The 20,719-nt window shown below is 44.7% G+C and overlaps 1 protein-coding gene across 3 annotated transcripts in view; it reads right to left on the reverse strand.

Moving 5' to 3' along the window:
* LOC120796116 (echinoderm microtubule-associated protein-like 6) overlaps positions 1–20,719 on the reverse strand; it is an 86,439-nt gene that overhangs the window by 40,538 nt on the left and 25,182 nt on the right. For all 3 annotated transcript variants that reach the window (XM_040138511.1, XM_040138509.1, XM_040138510.1), the window contains exons 3-17: positions 16,445–16,543; positions 16,200–16,268; positions 14,939–15,124; positions 13,530–13,665; positions 9,583–9,656; positions 8,970–9,097; positions 7,607–7,744; positions 7,333–7,474; positions 7,058–7,172; positions 4,574–4,786; positions 4,324–4,491; positions 3,592–3,698; positions 968–1,086; positions 473–659; positions 72–177 (exon numbers count right to left, since the gene is read on the reverse strand). In XM_040138511.1, coding sequence (XP_039994445.1) covers positions 72–177; positions 473–659; positions 968–1,086; positions 3,592–3,698; positions 4,324–4,491; positions 4,574–4,786; positions 7,058–7,172; positions 7,333–7,474; positions 7,607–7,744; positions 8,970–9,097; positions 9,583–9,656; positions 13,530–13,665; positions 14,939–15,124; positions 16,200–16,268; positions 16,445–16,543 — 1,987 coding nt within the window. The remainder of the gene's footprint in view (positions 1–71; positions 178–472; positions 660–967; positions 1,087–3,591; positions 3,699–4,323; positions 4,492–4,573; positions 4,787–7,057; positions 7,173–7,332; positions 7,475–7,606; positions 7,745–8,969; positions 9,098–9,582; positions 9,657–13,529; positions 13,666–14,938; positions 15,125–16,199; positions 16,269–16,444; positions 16,544–20,719) is intronic.

A 20,719-nucleotide genomic window follows, 5' to 3' on the forward strand; every position in this document is an offset into this window, starting at 1 on the left:
CATCCTCACTCTCATGGACTTGAACTCAAATCAGGCCTCATAGAGACAGATGTACACACACACAGGGATACCTGAGAAGTCCAGAGCGCACACTCCTCTCTGATGAAATCCTTTCAGCAAGGAGAGACACTTCAGAGTCTGGATGTCCCATACATGGATGGCTGGGTCCCTCCCCACCTGCACACACACATTAGATGAGCAGGCATTGCCAAGTCATCAAACCCACAGTTCACCATCTTGGTGTGACATTTGATCCCTGCATAAATTTGAACAGTCACGTTACTGAGTCAACTCAGGCTCGGGATGATTGCAAAGATTCAACCGACGGTCAGTTTTAAAGACAATGAAACCGTCACACATGCCTTTATTTGTCACATCTGGATTCTTGCAGTACTCTTTTCACCTGCCTCCAATCAAGAAGCCTTAGAAAGTACACGTGTGTGTGTGTGTGTGTGTGTGTGTGTGCGTGCACCTGTCCCGTAGCAGCGAGGTCCTTCAGCGGGTGGATGCTGAGGCTCAGGATGTCGTCGTCGTGGCCGAGGTAGAAGCGCTGGCTGTGCAGCTGTCTGTTGTAGACCACGCCCACCGCCGCCACGTGGTACAACACCTCCCCCCCCTGAGTGTAGAACAGGTTGTTCCTGCAGTCGTAACCACGGTACCTGCAAGCGCACACGCACACACACACACAATAACAGTCAAGCATTTTATTGTTACCACCGCTTTACCAACCAACCGGATCTTAACTGGTCCATTCAACAGGTCAAGGAGGCTTCCATTAGAGGAAACATCGGGGAGATTCAGTCACATGTTTGAGCCTCAGACTCAGATGAGGAGTCTGTTGTGCACCAAAATCGGCGACGAGCAGAGGTATCAGAATGGTAAGTGTAGTTAGCATCTTCTATTTGTTTATATTGTCACACACACACACACACACACACAAACACACACAGGCTAACTGACATGTTACCCATGAACAAACTGCAGCCGGAGGCCCTGGTCCGGTCCTCTTTGTCTCTTCAGAGATCCAACCTGCTGCTTCTTCTCTCTGCTCTGCTGTCGCAGCTGAGGCAGGTCCTCCTTATACACCTGCATAAACACACACACAAACAGACACGCCTAATACACTGATTTATCAGTTCTGTAAAGTTCGTAGGGTGGCATTAGAAGAAAGTGTCATGGGATCATTAAAATCTAAGGGGTTGATCATCTCATGGAGGCAATGAAGTTACTTTAAAACCCTCGGTGCCCCAGTTCGCGCCTCGGTCTGCATCAAAATCCGTTCTCCTTCTCTGAGTCATACCTCGGTCAAAGCTGAACACACAGATGTTATACACATACTTTTAGATTCAGCCTGACTTACATTTTCCGAAGATACCATTATCTCCAAAGTCCATGTCGATAAAATGTTTACAACTCTGCCTAGAAATCATAGAAAAAAAGACGCTTATTCTAAGTGCAGAACTTGCCTGAGAGTCGTCAGGTTTTAAAGTTTTCTTCAGTGTCAAATTATCCAGTGATCGTTGTCTGTACTTTCACGGGTAAATTTCAAACAGGAACTGCAAACAGCTCATTGGGCATATTTCTACTGGTGCCAATTTGTGGGGGGAGGGATGGGAGAAAAGCTGTCATGGAAATCTTACTGCTAGATGTCAGACACAGCCAGACATTGCCTTTTGTTCAATGATCATCTTCATTTCGAAATTTCTTCAGAAAAAGAAAATTAAATCATCGTCATTTATGGAAACCCTTCCTCGCGACACGGTCATTAATCTTAATCTTAAACATAACGGCATGTCATCTACTGTCCACAGATCTCTCTGCTTCTCCTTACTGGTTAGAAAATAACACTCTGTGGTGTTTCCACCCTCTGCAGAGGATACGCCTGCTCATTTTTCATGCAAATTATTCTGTTGAGGGTGAGTCGGCGTGTTTCAGCCGTCTGAGAGTTTAAAAGGGAGCGACTTCGCTCCCAGGAGGTTTGGGACTGGCAGCGCTCCATCTTCTCTCTGCTTTCCATTTACAAAACGGAATATTTCTGGAGCGTCATGGTGGAAGAGCGCTGTCAGTTACAGACCATTCAACTGGGACTGGCATCTACACTCAGCGGTTGTTCCACAACTTTTCCTTTGTCTCTATAAAAATCTAAAAAAAAAATAAATCCAAATATAACAGAAAAATGCATGTTTTCTTTTTATATATTACAAAACAGAAGACTGAGTCATCGCTGCTTTTACATTTTACCGTTGGAGCTGCTCCAGGAGGAGCTGCTTTTAACTACCTTATACACAGGCAGATAGTTTAGACCACTGGGTCCCAACCTGGGGCTCGGGGCCCCTCCAGAGGGTCAACAGGTGAATCTGAGGGGTCGTCAGATGATTCACGGGAGAGGAAAGAATCAAAAATTAAGTTCTGATACGAAACTCTGTAGTGAGCACCTGAGAACAACTCACGGACGTCTGAATCATGACAAGTGGCCCCGACCAGACAATGTTTTCTTGTGAGGAATCACGTACAAGAAAGGTCGAAAACCACTGGTATAATCTTTAACAATACGCTGTATTTTATAATATAATCATAAGTGTTCTATATAAAGATAGTAATCTGAAAAGTAACAACTAACTATATCTGTTCAATAAATGCACTGCAGTAAAAGCAGAATATTTCCCTCGCAAATGTAGTCGAGTAGAAGTAGAAAGTGGCAGAAAATGGAAATCCCCTCTGTTTATCTTAATTTCTAATAATGTAAAAGTCAAATAATCCGGATGTGACATAAAAACACATCTTTTCATCACATTTTTACATTAAACTTCTACAAAGTGGGGTTATCCTCTGGGGACCATGACTGTCTGTATGCGTTTTCATGGTAATCCGTCCAGTAGCTGAAATATTTCAGTCTGAGCCACGGTACTGAACCCTGGAGCCACGCTGCTGGCATGACTCGAAACAAAGACAGACAGAGTGAAGGAGGGAGGAAAAGAAAGTCAGAAGATGGACAGAGTGATGAAGAACCGCGATGACAAAAAGAAGAGGGAGGTAGGGAGGAAGGATGTTAAGAATGTGAAAAGGAAGTAACGAAGAAAGGAAGGGTGGAGGAAAGAAAGGGACGCCAAACGGATATGCAATAATAATACTAAACAAATCCATGTTCTCCTGCTTTTCCATTTAAACTTTGGAGCCAGTGATAAATCTAAACACACATGCAGTCTCTCTTTGTCTATCTCACAAACAAACACACACGCTTTGAGCTCTATCTGCAAACAGCACATTGTTGTGACAGTGGTGGCGCCCAGCTAACAGTAGTCACAGGGATGTCGGCCAGGCAGCGGCTGGCGGTGGAGATAAGGCGTGTTTCACGATCACCATGGCAACGGCACAGAGCCCCGCTGCGCTCCGGCTGATGGGAATAAGAACGAAGAGCTTATACAGTGCAGCCTCCGTGAAAACACACTCAGCAGTAAGAACATTCGTACACGCCCAAAGCTGCTCTGTGAAAACCACTTTGGAGCAGCTGAGGGTTCAGTGCCTTGCTCGGGGACTGCGGATCACCATTAAAACAGCACAGACGGGTCGCACCTGTCGTGTAGGTCCTACCTGTCTGTCGTAGTTGATCTGCGTTTCCTGCTCAATGTCGGAGTCGAGTTCTGGGACGTCCGACACGTCGCTGTCTGACTCCTCACTGTTGGAGTCCCCGTGACTGTCTACAGAGGACAGACAGACAGGTTCAGCTCAACCCAGTTATATAAACTGCCCGTTTGGTGAATGGGGTCAGTAAAAAAGAAGGTACATTTCAGTCTGGACCAAAGTGGTGGACCAACAGACGGTGGCTGAAATGGAAGGTGAACTTACGAAAACCGCCAGAGTTTTGATATGGCTGCTCATTGACCATCACCGTGCTAGCGGCATGGCTCTAGGGATGGCAATGAAATGTCAGGCCACCACTTTGCAGGTGCAAAGAAATAGATTTTGAAATTTGGGATGGTTCGCCATGAAGTGTGGTTCAGACACTCATGTTCCCCTCAGGATGGACTGCAGTAACTTTGGTGATCCTCTGACTTTTCATCTTTATTGTCCAAATCTTTAGTTTAAGATCAAATACAGGCAGACTTTGTGTTAACTGCTAATTAGCACGTGTTAGCATGCTAACACGCTAAACTAAAATGGTGACTATTGTAACCATTATACCTGCTAAACATCGGCAGCCCCATTAAAGACCTCTGGAGCCCTGTCAAGGAAACCTGAATCTTCTGACCTTTACTTTGCTTCTCTTCTACATTATTTGTGTTTTTTTTACCTAACGTGATCCTGTCATTAGCGTTTCCCTACCTTGTATGTTGATGTCCAGTCCTCCGTTCATGACGGACTCTGGTAGAAACCTCCACTGGAAGAGGGCGTGGTCGGCCCCACCTGTGGTCAGCACCCACTGCAGGTCATGTGACCAGCGGACGTTAGTCACATGGGCAGAGTGACCGATGTACTTCTTGAATTTGGCTCCTTGGAAAAAACACGAGTCAAGTTTAGCAACCAAACTGAGACAAGAACGAAAGAAAGAAGCAGAAAAAGAAAAGACAGAGACCTTTCCTCAGACAGGGGAAGCGGTAGAGCTTGACGAGCCCGAGGTCGTCTCCGGTTACGAGCACGGCGGCGGAGGGATTGGCGTCCACGGCGTTGATCTCGGTTAGATCTGAGTATTTAGGCCAGATGCCACTGACCTCTGAGCCCAGGACGCCACTCCAGGACGCCCAGCGTTGACCTTTCACCTCCTCCTTACTGACGACCGGTTTCCCCACTGCAGGAGAGGGAGGAGAAAGAGGAGAACAGTGTGTGACCATGGACCCGATTTCATTTCTCTAGCTCATTTTGCGTGTATTAACTCGCACCAGTTTATCTCTCTCCTGATGCTAATGATAACAAACAGCCTATGTGCACATTTTTATCAATACGAATCGCTTGTAGCAGGAGAGCCAATGAAACTTGTGGATTGTGCAGATTTTAGTCGCTGGAATCTGTTGAGCTGAAGCTGAGCTGGTTTTCTCTCGGTGGAAGTTTTGTGTTCTATGTGTGGAGATGGTGAACGGTCTGTTACATCAGCACCACACACGCAGACTCCTGCAGTCCAGAGTGTGTGTTTTTGGTTTAAGAAATTTTCTGCAGGATGATCCTGTCCATCCTTTCCTCCTTCCTTCCTTCCTATCTTCTTTCTCTCATCCTTAATTCACTCTGATTTTCTTGAAATCCAACCCCATCCCGTTAGTGGCAGAGTCTGCCATTCTCGTGCTGGACTGACAGGAAACGCTGCAGCATGTCATCCGCTGTTACTCTTTGTCATTGGATCTGGTTGATATCAGCTTCACTGTTTACGGATCACTCTCCCACAGCCGTATCAAGTTACTGCTAATGCTAATGCCACGTTTCCTGCCGCTACTGCTTCAAATGAAAAGACCTCAGTTGTCACTTGTTTAGGTGTCACTGAGGTAGGCGTTGACAGAGATCACTATTAAAGATGCGTCCACAAAACAAAACGATGACGATTAAAACGATGTTGTCATCAGTGGATGAGTTGTAAATACGTTAGAGTCGGGGAGCTGCACACCTCCAACTCCTCGGCAACATCACCAGCTCCTCTGACTGTGTCCTGCTGCTGTGTGGAAAACTACTGGCTGTGTGCGCAGCATGAAATCAGACTGAGACGGTGGACTTATTAAGGACTGACTTCTTTATCAAAACAACCTGAGTTTGTTTGGCTGCGCTGGAAACAGATACAGCAGCTGCTCTGATATTTGATTTCTGACCAAGCAGCTGCTCGACCACTGTTTTCTGCCCCCAGGACAGAATAATGTAGTATTTTACTGCAGCTGCTGTTGCCACAGTAACCATGAGTGTCTCTAGATCAACTTGGACAGAAATCTTGAATGCAATAACTAATTTTTTTGAACACAACATTGTCATATCATCACATTTAAAGTTGATGTGTTAAATATCAAACAGCTCTTTATTTCCGCATCCAGCTGTTACAGAGCAATGTGAGGATTCATCTGGATCAGGTGTCTGTGTCACCTGATGAATCTAGGGTCCAGTACTCCCTCTCCTTTAGCTCTTGTTTTGGTCTCCACCAGCTCCTGAGGGAAATCTCTGGCTCTTTAGCTGCTAAATGCTCCACTATGTTCACCAGCTGGTCTCTGACTGTGTCTGTCTGCTGTTTGCTGCTCAGCGGGTAGCGGACAGTGGCTTTTTACAGCTGTTTCTCTGAAACCATCTGGCTGCTATGGCCGAAAACGTCGCTGTGAGAGCGGTGAGAGTGACCCGGAGCAGTAAACGGATAAACAATGAGCCGAAACTCGCCGTTAAGCTCCGTGAAGCCGAGGGGAGCTGACTCAGGTTCAGCTGATAATTCTCTCTTTCACACTGTCACATTGTTTTCACATTGTTATTTCATAAATTGTTGTTATAAAAATACTGAATACAGCCACTTTTAGGGATTACGTCTTTAAAACATTTGCATCACTCCTGTCTTATTATTTTCTATCTTGTCACACCGTATATGTGTGTGTGTCCTCTTTTCTCTGACAGGTACACTGGAAAAACTATATTCAGTTTATGAATACATGCATTAGCCTGACTTCAAGTCATCCACTTCAGTCTTTTCAGATGTAGAAGCTGACACACTGCTCTCCCGGCAGAGTATAAAAATAAACATCTCATAATATTACAACTCTTCCTGTAAAATTACAACGTTATCTGGAAATGTTATGATTTTCTCTCGTAAAATTAGCCCTTCTTCCTGAAACTAGATTTTATTCTGACAACATCATGACTTTCTGATCTGGGATCTGATTTTTGACCTTAATACTCAGCCATAAGTGTGGAAAAATGTTTTGGTTTGCAATCTGGGTGACGCGACCCTTTAAGTGCAGCAATGTCATGTTGACGCCACGTACCTTAATAAAAGACGGAATGGTGCAGCTCTGTGCCCCCTAACACATTAAAATGGCTCTTGATTCTAGAAGATTCCTTAAAATGTGAGGAACATTAGGTTAGAAAAACGAGCGCAGAGACTCACTGGGCATCCGGTAGAAGAGGCGTTCGCCTGCTCCGTCGTTGCTCTGCAGGATTTTGCTGTCCAGAGACCAGTCCAGGTGTGTTATGAAACTGGAGGATTTGCTGCATTCTCCTACCTGCGGGCAGACAGACACGTGAAAATACGGAGTGCAAATACGAGGGAGTTTCTACGCTTCTACGCTAAGAATCCTCATCTAATGATACATCATTCACATCAACAGAGGAGGTTTTAACATCTACACGTTCCCTGACCTGCCGACGTGGCTTCAACACTACCTTCTTGTATCTCTGCGCCACGGCATAGACGTCCACCAGTCCGTCGTTGGAGCCGACGGCGAGATACGCTCCATCTGGGGAAAACTTCATCTCATGTATCACCTCCTTTCTGTCTTTGATGTGAACGACCTCCGTCATGTCTCTGGGACAGACAGAGAAAAACATCCCGTTAATGCCACGTTACAGCAAAGCCATGTAAGATTAGATCATGTTAGTTGGTTTCAAAACGCAGTTTAATTGTGTGTGTGTTTGTGTGTGTGTGTGTGTGTGTTACCTGACTCTCAGCACAGTGAAGGATCCGTCCTTCATGCCCAGAGCCAGCTGGGATCCATCCACGCTGAACGCCACGCTCCGCACCGCCTCCTCCATGTTACAGCGGGCAATGAGGGCATGATCCACCAGACTCCACAACCTGACACACACACACACAAACTAATTAAAAGCTTCATTAAATAAAACCCTTTTAAGCATCCTCCGATGTTCCAAGCTGCAGGTGCTTAAACACTAAAAGCTCTGTTGGCAGATTTTGGTTGCACTCCGTGAATTTGGACGAAACGTCTGTGACCTGTGAAATCTGGTGGGCTGATAAACTGGGAGCGTGTTGCATGTATAATTTGGAGCCGGACCATTCAGTGCTTTGTAGACCAGGAGCAAAACCTTAAAGGCAGTCCAGTGATGAAGCGGCAGCCAGTGGGGTTGTTTGAGAATTGAGGCGATAAAAATTAAAGAACATTACAACTCTTGAAAGTTATTACAGCGTCAGCTGGTTTACCTTTGGTCATGACAACTGGGAGGTAAACTGCAGAAATACAGCGTTCACACCGCAAGGCGGTCTAGCAGGAGACACTGGGGTGTGTCAGAGACTGACTGGTGCAGGGAAAGGGTCAGTTAAATAAAATAACAAGAAACGAGGAAGACAACAAAAGCAAGGAGCTGCATGAAGTCAGCAGAGCAACAACCACATCAAGCATCTATCTTTCTTTTTTTTTTTGTTTCCTCTATTGGGTTATTGTGTGTGTGTTGTCATTTATAATTGATCTCAGAGGAATCTGCTGCAACGCTGAAAGAAAACAGTAGAAATCAGCTCCTTCCTGTCGTTAACTATCACAGAGACGCTCATCGGGAAACCTGCGTTCACTCTGGTGGAGCAGGTCGCGTCCACCTGTGGCAGCCTGCGGTTGTAATGGGCAGCTTCCAGTATGTGAATGTGTGAGGGTATTAGTAAGTAAAGTATGGACAACCGCCCCCACCGCTCTTACACAAGAGCAAAGAACCCCCAGAATGAAAGAGTCACAAAACGACCACAACCTGCGTGATGGTGTTTTTGTGGTGGCTCTGAGTCGGTTTGTGGTTTTTAGATTCTTTGTGGTATTTTTTGGTCCCCCTTGTGATGATTCTTACTGTCTTTGTCTGTGTTTTCTGTCTCCTTGTGGTGGTTTTTAGTGTCTTTGGGGTAGTTTTTGGTCTCTCCGCTGTATTATTTAGTGTCTTTGTGGTGGTTTGTATGTCTATTTGGCCGTTTTCTGTCTCTGTCTGGGAAATTTTGCAGTTGACGAGCAGGGGCCCCGTGACCCCTTTGGCCCCTCTGGACTGCGCCCGGATGGCCCACTCAGTAATCCATCCGTGCCTGTGCTGACCTGACAGAGTGGTCGTCGCTGCCGGTGACAGCCAGAGGTTTTTTGGGGTGAACGTCCAGCGCCCAGAGCTCGCCCTCACTGTGTCCCTGCATGATCAGCAGCGGTTTGTCCCGGTCCCTCACCATCAACTGGACAGACACAAACAGATGCAAGTCTTCTACACGATTTACAATGGAGCCTAAACTTGATGGCTGATGTATTAACGTTACAAAAAATGGCGAAAACCAAGCTCAATTAGATTGAATACTTTTTAGATGTCTAGGTTTAATGTGTAGTTAGGACCTACTTCATGTGGACAATCACTGAAATGCTGTTCAAATGACAGTCGTTGCCTCTAACACTGGGTGAATTAAAAAAAAAATAGTCATGTTTGAAATAGATATTCATCAAACCGCCTTAAAATTTTCATAACACTATTTTCCCTGACTTTTCCGAAACCTTTTGAGTCTTAAATTTTGAAATTCAGTGACTTTTCCGGGTTTCTCATCATTCATCATTTCTGACTTTAGGGGTTTACTGGACCAAAATAAAACTATTTTAAAAAATGTCTCCGCGGGGAGGAACAGCATGAGGCTGAGTTTTTCCTTCTCCCATCGTTTCTCCTCCTCCTCACCTCAAAGATCTCGCTGTCCTGCGTTCCTGCCAGGATCCGGTCGGCTCGCCAGCAGACGCTGCGAATAGACAGACCTGGAGGAGGAAGAGGAGGAGGAAGTGAAAAAGGAGAAAAACACACACACAAACACACACGTATATATATATATGCAGAAACAACAGAAGAGCTGCAACAAAAAACAACAGTAGTTATCAGGTTTTAAAGTAAAAGACAGGAAGAAAGATTAAAAAGAGAGGAAGAGAAAATGAGAAAGGTTGGTTAAGAAGGGCAAAGGAAAGAAAAGAAAGGATGCAAGTATAAAAAACAGAGGTGGAGCGTGATTGGAGAAGAAAACGAGAAAAGGGAAAAGAGGATGAAATCAAAAGAAAGAGGGCAAGAAAGAAAAGAGTTTGGGGAAGAAAGGTGGAAAAAGGAAAATGTAAATAAGGAAAAAGAAAGAAAAGATGCAGATAAAACAGGCGAAGAGAAAGTAACGAGGGAAGAAAATGTAGGGACGCAAAGTGAGGAAAGGATGAAAAGGGCAGAGAAAATGTAGAAAAAGATCTGAGCAGATGGAAAATGCGAGAGATGAAGACAGAGAGAAGAGCTGAAGCTGCACTGGTCAGAGATCAAATCCAGCTGAAACATGAAAGACAGCAAAAAAGAAAAAAAAAACAGAGAGAGGGTCTCCTGATCTGTCTCAGGAGACCAGAGACCAGATCGATGAGTGTTGATGAGGACGTGTTTCTGATTCATTAAATATCAGTTAAGTGAGTTATCAGTTAAAAGTTAGTCCACTCCACAGAATAGACTAATTACAGGGATTTAACCGTCACTGATGAAGAGGAGTGAAGATGATTTTACATAATAAATCATGAGAAATTAATTATGCTTAGAAGGGAACCTAGTTTTCTTGGGAAGCTGAATAAAAAGCACATACCCAGAATGCTTTAATGCAGGTTTTACTAATTCTAAGGAATTATTCATGATGAATGAAACAAGATCAAGTGATTTTAATTATGGAGAGCTGAGAGTGACTTGGATTTCTTCTAAAGAACGTCTGTCTGACTTCGGTTCTGGTATTTCAACAGCGGCTGGATGGACAGACATTCAGGTTCCCCAGAGGATGGACCAGAATGACTTTGGGAATCCTCTGGCTTTTCCTCTAGCTCCCCCACGAGGCTCACATTTGTGGTTTTGAGTGAAAGGTCTCAATTTCTATTGGTGAACTGTGGCATTAAAGCCTGTAGAGGAACATTTCTGGATGTGTGCATGTTATTCATCCTCCAAAGAAAACCAGATTTACTGTCAAACATGTTTAATGCTCTGATATTTATCATCTTGTCTTCCGTCCTTGAAAAATTGTGACCCCGTCCATTAAGCACGGCCTCACGGAGCCGCAGGCATGGCCTTGGGCTCTCGGTCTCGTTATGAGAGCGGTGCTTCGTTTCCTCGCCATCATAAAACCATTATTTACTCGTCAAAACGGAAATATTCCTAGTGTGAGTACGCGAAAGACCGGATCACAGCAAGCAGCCGGAGGTGAACTTTTCTGGAGACCGGAGGAGGTCACACACACACACACACACGCTCGGAGCGAGAAGATGTGTGAGAACGGGAGAATAGACTGGGTTTTTGTTTTCAGTACCTTCCAGCCTCACCATCAAACTCCTGTGCCCCGGAATCTAAAACTTAGTTAGCGGGGCGCTCGGCAGCGCAGCACTCGCCAATTAGAGCGTCTGCGGTCGCTGATGGCATGACTCAGCGCGTGACGTTCCCTGTAACTTTGTTAGAAACTCCTCCCTGGAGCTTCGCGAGCCAAACCAACCTGACAGTTTATGAGGCAAATTGGAAATAATTGGGACAGACTTTTTTTTAATTTTATTTTTTTCATTCAACACAGGATGAGCGTTCTGCGCTGCTTCCTGACATGTGATCTCATAAGTGCAAATAGCAGCCAGCAGGCAGCAGAGAGCAAAACCTCGCCCAGAGGAAAGAAACGTGACATTCTCTCTTCCTCCTCACTCAGCGTCGCTCTGATTTATTCACTTTGGTTTATCCTGGGTCTAACTTTGCTTTTGTTGCTCGATCGGTTTTGGTCAGTGAGGAGAAACATCGGTCCGCAGCCCGGTAGTGAAGCCATGAAAAAATGAGAAGTGATGCTCACCTTGTCTGTCATGAGCCTTGATGTGAATTTTTTAGTTTACCCTAAAGGATTCAGGGGAATAGTTCAGATACCAGTCGTCCCAATTAAACCTTTAAGGGTCTTATTTCCTTTCCTAACAATAACAATCTTATTTTAAACTGACCGCACATTTTTCTTCAATTATAAGCCTCTAACAGCCAAACACAAAACAGTAGAGGTGTCTACTCAGGGTAAAAGCAGACCTTTCACAAATATGCAGAATTTATTTCTTCCATTAAGTGAAACACAAGACATTTGTTAGTCACACGTGTTTTTATGGACGATAGCAAAAGCAAATATTTTACATAAAACTTGAATTTTTTCAAGACAAAAATATTTAATAAAATGAGTGACCATGGATGATCGGCTGCATGGCTGGTTAAAGTGAAATGTCTCCAATAGTCGTTGAGACGTTCCACTAAAAACCACAACTGTGCTCCACAAAGTCAGAGAGCAGCAACTACAGAGGCAGCGAAGTTGAGGAAAAAAGGGTTTATAATTTTCAGACTGGACGGAAAACTGTGCAAAAGGTTGTACCGTTTTCGTTTGATGTCTTTTTATGCTGATTCTTTTACCCTGAGAGTCGTGACCTTAGAACCCACACAAGCTAAAAAAGGCAGACACTGACTCTGCCTTTGGGGGATTCTTCTGTCGTGTCCACCAACAAGCTGTTCTCTCAGCTTTCTGCCCCATTTTAACTCGTCAAGAAACGTCTAAGAAAATGAACTTCAGTTTGATTATCATTTACAGCCGGTAGGAATCAACTGTTTCTGTGTTCAGGTTCAGTCTCCTGCCTCAGATGTTGTAACATTATCAGTGACGGGTTCAAGCCTTCTCCTGCTGAGGAGTAACATTTACCATCTGCACTACAAACTGTCTGTAAAGCCCTTTGACAGGTGAAGGAGTTAAGCCTCCACCGCCTCCAACTTCTCCAAAACGAGGCCTTTCTCGACGCCGACCAGGAAAACCTTCACCTCTTCCCTCTCGCCTTTTCTATTCTAACTTTCTCCTCAGAAAACTTCAGAGGGGAGACATGAAAAGGAGGCCAGGGGCTACGTGGCTCACCCCTGAGCTTCTTCTAAATGAATATTTCTCCGCCTCCTGCCGAGGAGCGGCATTTAGGAGTGAAAAGGAGGAGAGGGTTTCAAACATTCTCCACCTCTGGGTCTTTACAAAACCAGGTCAGTTCCCTTCTCCCGCTGAAGACGGAAGATGATCCAGGCTAAATGAGGGTTGAAGAAAAGTTTTAAATGGCCAGTCAGGGTCTGTTAGTGGACACGGGGACGGAAAGGCCAGAGCCAATTTGTAGTGGGAGTCAGAAAATAAAAGAATTTTACATTGAACGTTAAAAGTTTTCACTCATATGAACAGATGAAAGCTTTTACAGGTCTTTTATCACAGAGCTATGACAGAATAATGATTGAAATTGGGGGAAAAATGACATTTTTGTGTTAGTGATCATCAGCTACTGACCTCAGCGCTCAGTCTCAATCAAACTACTCAAGGAGAAAAGGGGCCAATTTATGGTCATATAGTTTCATTTTTGTTTTGATAGAAATTGGAATTGAAAGTAGCGCAGTTGGATGGGAAACCGCTCAGTGTGGCACCACTGACCGTCGGTCACGTGACCCTGGTCTTTCGGATCAGAACGGTCCCTTTGGAGTCTCCCGTGGCCAAGATCACGTATGGGCTCTACTCTAGTTTCCTTTGTCCAGACTGTGTCATTTATCTGTCCTGCTGGTATCTTGATTGTATTTTGGTGTTGGTCCAACCTGCAGCATACCTTTGTATCCCTGCTCGGCCTCTCGCAGGTCGATCTTGGTGATCGGCTTGAAGTCAACATCCCACAGTCGGATGCAGCCGTCTCTGCCTCCTGTGGCGAAACCCTCCTCACAGGAATACATGCTGAAGATACCGGCCTGCACACACACACACACACACACACACAGACACACACACACACACACACACATATATACTATAAGTTCACACAAATATCATCTACACCACGGTTTACACCACTATTCGTTGTTTATGGATGGATCCCACCATAATATTTTTGGTTCAAGACTTTTGGTGGCAGATATTCATTAACTGATTAACTTTAAATTAGTGAAGAAAAATATGAAGGTCTGCACCAAGCGAACAGACCATTACCTCCTTACTGTTTATTTATTCCTCCCTTGGTTTGATGCCAGATGGATCACTCACCAATATTATGCGTGACTCCGGGGTCTTCAAATTCAAACAACATGCGCGTCTCATACAGTATTTCCCCCGGAGCCGTTTCTAATCGGGACTGAGAGTCATGTCAAACGCTGCTCGGGTCATTGCTCGTTTGTCTGTTGGTTAGTTTGAAGGATTTCTGCAAATTTGAACGACATTTATTTGAAGTTTCACCAGTTTCCTTGTTGCTTAGCCAATCTATCCTTTTCAATTATGTATGTATTGTGTTAATGTTTCATGCATGTATTATGTATTAATGTCATATTTCCTCGTTACTTTCACTGCACCACTGATGCAGACTGAACCATCTGAAACATCTTCTGCTGGTAAACAGATTTTTTCCTTTTTGCCTTGATGGATTTACAGTCATGTTTTCTTATGCCTTTCTGTTGCCGTAAACGGGTAAAATTTCCGTGGGGGGGTAGCTGTTGAGTGTTTTGTGTGAGAGGTGAACTGATTAGCTGATTAATCAATTAGTTGAAAACTAGTAGAAAATTATCTGGCTATTAACTAACTATTCTGATCATCTCAATTTTGAGGTTTTTCTTGTCCGGTGTACGAGGACATCAATTTGAGCTTCAGGAAATCGTAACAACATTTTTCAATTAAATTGTCTAAATGATTAATCAAGAAAATGATCAGCAGAATAAGTGATAATGAAAAGAATCATTAATTGCAGCCCCACAGTCAGTGACGTAACTTTTAAGTTTAAGTTTTTCCAGTTTGCTTTTTCACAAACAAAAGCAATTCACGTCACCCGGTCCTCCCAGACCTTAGGCTACAAACTTCCTTTTCGAGGAAGGTCACTTTTTCTGCACCGTGAGGTCATTGATGTGTTTTATCTTATTGTGAGGAAAATATCTTTAGCCAGCGTGTAGACGTAGCAGTCGTAACGTAGAGAGACTTTCTGCTACTGTGGCCCTCCCGTGACCCAGACCCAGACCCCTCAGCAGGTGTGGGACTCACCCCGTGGGCGGCCTGAACCGTCCGTATCAGGTTGAGCACCCTCCAGACGTAAATGTCCCCGTTGAGCGCCCCGGAGTACGTGACGTCATCCTTCGCCGATGCCACGCACAGGATGGTCTGCAAGTCCCCGGTCTTCCCGAAAATCCCCCGCTTCGGACTGAGAGAGTTTCCGCACAGAGACCAGAACTGCAGACAGAGATAGCGAGGGGGAGATATCATCTTTCTGTCTTCACACAATGCAAAGGTCAGCGTGAGTGTTCGTGTGTGTATATAGTTTCAACGCGGGAAGATCTGCCGGTTGCTGAAGTATTTTTCCATCTCAAAGTTTTCTTTTACCGAGCTCTTCGACATGGAAACACAGACGTCTCCCGTGAAACTGAACCAGACTGTAGGTTCATGTTAAGGTAATCAGTGTCTTCTTCTTCTTCTTCTTGACGGTTCACTCTTGACCTTGACAAAAACGATCTCCACTCAAGATCCGCTTACTAGCTTGGTCTGCCACCTTTGATCGAATCACATGATCTTCATCATTAAAGGTTTTTCCAAGGTTGAGCGTGAACTTTCAAGCTCAATTTTAAGGCCAACGGGGACACGAAGTCCTAAAAATGATCAGAGTAAAGAAAACTTTAAACATTTACAATTCCATGACAATTGGGCCAACTCCATCTGCTGACGAAGGCCATGAAAGGTCTGGAACGAGCTAGTAAGTAAAGACGTTGAGTTGAAATTGTTTTGTCGATTAATTCAACTTGGTTTCTGACAAATCATGTTTTTTTTTTCCTTTTAGTTTGACGGTTGGCTCTATACTACAATACCCATGAGCCTCAGCTGCAAAGTCAGAACACGTGAAAGCCGTCGCCATGGTAACTGAATTCATCCCAAACTGATCCAGTGTCAGCAAGTGAACTGATCCAAACTGCTGAAGGAGTTATCAGAATATGAAGCTCTATGATCGGATGTTTGTCAGTGAAATGCACCTTGGGAGGTGTCGTTTTTATGTGCAAAGGCTTCTGGTATCTTTATTTATTTATTTATTTATTTTTTAAATCAAAGAACCAGATATTTTCTAACACAGCTGTTCATCTTTTCTTCTGATGGTTCAACCCGCAGAGTTTGACGTTCATCCGAGACTCCAACTTTCAGTCACTTCACATTATCTACGAGGAAACTAACAGGAACGTTTTTTCTGCGTGAACCCCGGATGCCCTCTCACAACTCCGTCTATGTGTGTGTATTTGTTTGTGCGCGTGTTGTGCGTTACCTTGATGTGTTTGACTCCGCAGCTCACCAGATGGTTTTGTTGAAACGGGTCCCAGCAGATGTCAAAGATCTGGAACACAGAGGAGATGTTAACACACACATTCAGACTGTGTAATACACACACACACACACACACACACACACACACACACACACACACACACACACACACACACACACACACACACACACAGACAGACACCCACACACACACAGACACACACACACACAGACAAACACTCTCACCCTGTCTGAGTGTCCGGTGGCTGTAGCCAGGATCTTTCCTCTCTTCCACTCCCAGATACACACTGTGTTCTTGGCATCGAGGCCGACCGAGGCTAACCGCTGCAGAGGAGAGAGAGAGAGAGAGAGAGAGAGAGAGAGAGCGAGAGAGAGAGAGACAGAGAGAGTTATAAATCTAAATGGAATAAATTCATAAAAAACATGAATAGAAAATGACTGTTTTCAAAGGAAACTGCCTCTAATTTCCTCTACTCAGCAGAGGATACAGGAAGGGGCTGCTACACACACACACACACACACACACACACACACACACACACACACACACACACACAAATATCTCACATTTTATCTATGTATATCCCACACCAGCCCTAAATATCCTTCTCTCCAACTAATGTGCTTAGCCGACGTGTCCTAGAGGAGATGTGGCCGCTGCCTGGATTTCATGCGTTTTCAGGCAGACTTGTTTTCCCGGCTCCAGTGCGTGACATCCTCCTAACGCACAGAGGGTCGTAGAGACGAGGCACTGTGGCACCGTGGAGACGAGGATTCCCCTCCCGTTGAAACACGCTTTGGTTCAGGTTAAGAAAGGAAACACTGGATGGGGGTGTTGTTTAAGTATTGAACATGTTACATGCATGCATCTATATATATAATTCCTTTGCATGCCCTGTCTTTTGTATCTACTGTGTATGGCCCGTTTCTTCAATAAAGTCTCATCTTATTTTCATACAAAGTGAATTTATTTATAATTTTTTATTTTTATGTCATTATTTCATTATTTCATTATTTCCTTATTTAAAAATGCCCTTTTTCAAACCCCGTCTTTATCTCATAGTGTCACTTTCCACAACAGTGGATTAGTCAGCGCCCTCAAATCATTTTTTTTACGTCTCTCCAAACTCTATCCGCTGCGACTTTGAGGTGCAAATGAAACTCAAGGAAACCAAAACCAGAATAGCAGCAGACAACAGACTGGGGGCAGAACGAGTCCAGGCTGCTTCACACGGGGAAGGACCGCGTTGCGTGTTGTTTCCGCCCTGATGCGTTTTCTGATGACACCGGGCTTCATGCGAGAACCGCTTTCGATTACAAATTTGTTATCAAGTGTTCTCAATACACACGATTTAAATGAAACCAGTCACACTCAGCGAGTAACACTTGATGTAGACTCAAGCTTCAGTTCACCATATCAGTGTGAATCGCTTCACGGCTAATTTACTGAGAGGTTCAGGGTTTTTTGCTGTGTTTTTCGTTTTATCAGCACGAGTATTTTGAAGTGACAGTTTGGTAGTTGTTGGGAAAATCCTCACACTCCACCAGTATTAATGAAACCTGCCCACAAATGAAGCACAACAGGCAGCAGCATATGGTGTATGAGGGTGTATTGATCCCTACAGGTTGAAACGAGCGCTTCGGAAGGTTTTCGCTGCTTGGAACAGAAGGGTAAGAGAGGTTTGAGCTAAATGCATATTTTACGGTTTGCTCATTGTGTTCTTGCTTCGCCGTCTGCTCTTCTTTTCTCTAGGGGAATTAAATTCTGACCAAATCAAAGTTTTTACAACAACACTCGGATTTCCTGAAGAGTTTCTCTGAGGTGGAGCAGCAGCAGCAGCTGCAGCAGCAGCAGCAGAGAGAATAATGTAAAAGGTTCCAGCTTCAGAAGAATATTCAGACTCCGTGGTCCGACCTCATAATAAATCAGCTGCACCCAAAGCCTGAGCACTTCATTTATTATGAAGTCGGATTTATGATTATTTGATTGATTCTGTGTTTTCTGTGATTTACTCAGAGTTGTTAAGTCATCGCGACCAAAATCCCGGCCAGAAGAACAAACTGCTGACACGACAGCATTGATCATTTATGGAGTCACTTAACAGCTCAGTCTGATTCTGTTTGTGGCCAGTAGAGGCATTTAATTCATCAGATTTCCCCGAGGTCCTTCGGGACCTTCGCCAAAGAAAAACAAAACTCGTGCATTTTACTGCCTGAGTTTTAGCTGTTTTCCATCTCAGCGGTGACTCCAACAGTCATTTTAAATCTGGTCTACTGGTTAATGTTCAGAGTGTTTTCACAGTAGATTTAAACATGCCTGTTCCTAATTTCTGGGGGAGTGAGAGCTAAATAAATGCGAAGATGCTCACTCATCTCCAGGGTTATTAGTGCTACTAGCTGCCAAAAGATAAGTGGCTCAGGTTGGCAGGTTATCAGCCTCATGTAGAGGATTCGCCCTCACATTTTACCTACCAAGCTATAAATTCAGGAAGAGACCAGTGAGGTCAGCACAGTTTAGGGCTGCAGTCAATAATTCTGATTCTGCTTTTATGTCCATGTTCTGGATCCATCGGAAGGTCTCATTGTTTTAACGGAGATAACAATCATTTTGATAGTTTTCAACAGCCGCAGCTGCGTGTCTGTGCCGCTCTAGGAAAAAGGAGAGGGTAGACGGCAAAAAGGTAACATCCATGGCTTCTGACATTTCAAAACCCTCATCATTCCTCACAAGTCTAAGCCTCAAGAACGTATCCACAGGCCGGTTCAGATCCGCTCAAACGAGTTAGTTTGACACACTATGACGCCTTAAAAACAACCCACACAAGCGACCAGTAGATTCTCAGATAAACAAGGCAGGATTCAGTGTGTTTGGGGAGGTTAGCATTTCATAGGGATTTACATAGTCCCAGCTATTTTCAGGGAGCCAGAACTCTCTCATGCTGCCCCTGGTGTGCACAGATGAACAGGAGTGGTGCTGTGCAATGTGGTAAAGGACAAATGCACACTTCTACCTGGCTTTACTTTCTTTAAAGGTTCCTTTACATGGATGGAGAGAGAGAGAGAGAGAGGGCGAGAGAGGACTTGCTGAACCAAAGAACCTCAGGAAGATGTGCAAATTGCATTGCTTGCTCTTTCCAGAAAACGTTTTAAAATTTGGAGCGACACGAACTCGAGGAGTTCTTGCGTAAAAGGTTTCGGGCTCGGATCATTTTCAAATGCAACATTCAAAGAAACCTCTCTTTCTCGCTCTTTCGCTCTCTGGTTCTGTCGGTCGTCTGTATCAGTGCATGTGTTGCCAGTGGATACACAATGGCCACCGAGAGCCAGCGTGTGGCCCGTGCGGCCCACTGGCCTGACGAGCTGGCGGTCGGTAACGGATGAAGAAAAGCACGGGGATATAACTGTCCGGACTGCTGTCAGGTTCAGGTGGGAAAGGTGATTTGAGTTTACCAGCCACGTTCATATGGCTGATACTGGGAAAAGGCAAAGTTGTTCTACCAGCCAGTGAGCCGATAATTCATCGATCAATGCGGCAGCGTGTGCATCGCCACTAAACCTGTACACGCTCTGTGCCGGTCGGCAGACGTGTCAGATTCTGTGTTGGTCTGTTGCTGTTGTCAGATTAGTTTTTTTTTTACATGTGAGAAAGTTTTTCTAACGTAAGCAGCAAACTTTGTCTGTGAAGAAGAAGTAACGAAAACATGGCCTAAGTCTCGGGTCGGGTTTCACCAGCACCGCATGGGTTCGGTCGGGTCAGGTCTGTAAAGTGCAGGTACGGGCCGGGTTCAGGTCTCAGTTTTAGGCCTCTGCGGGACTCTACTGTGCAGGGGATCTCTGATATTTCCATTTTTCTTCCGTCGGTGTAACCTGAGCTGTTTTCATGGCCTGCAGAAGGAAGAGGACTGTTACCGTATTCTCATGCGTATTAAACTGTATCCCTCACGTCTGAATAATGAATGGTGGCTCAGTAAAGCATGAAAACTCGTGGCTTTGCCAGACAGGATTTGCATTTACAGTGTGAGCATTTAGCTGAAAGAGCAGCAAACATTAAAGCAGAATTATCATTCAAAGAAAACAGGTGGAGATGAGGTCGAAGGTCAGAAAGCAAAGAAAAATAAGACCCAAGGAGAAAACGCTTCTCTTCATTTTTACCTTTGAGGTTTTCTGAGGTGAGAATAAGAACGCGGTTCAAAGAAAGCCGCAGTCCACCTCCGAACCGCTCTGACACACTGTGCTGACTGAAGCACTGAGAGACTCCGAAAAACGCTGTTCATTTACCGCGAGTGCCGCCCACTCACAGCCAGAGTCATTTTATACATCGGGCCCTAACACACTGAGCTGTGTTTCAGTTGAACAGCCACAGGCTGGCTGATCTTTTAGCGGGAACCCAAGAGACGGAGGGAGAAGGATTTATCCTGGACCTGTCTGAAGACCACTGAACACCATGAAATGATACCAGATTCGGCGCGTCCGCAACGTCTGTCACACTCCTGTCAGATG

The sequence above is a fragment of the Xiphias gladius genome, chromosome 11 (genome assembly GCF_016859285.1).
Source record: "Xiphias gladius isolate SHS-SW01 ecotype Sanya breed wild chromosome 11, ASM1685928v1, whole genome shotgun sequence".
NCBI classification, from domain to species: Eukaryota; Metazoa; Chordata; class Actinopteri; order Istiophoriformes; family Xiphiidae; genus Xiphias; species Xiphias gladius.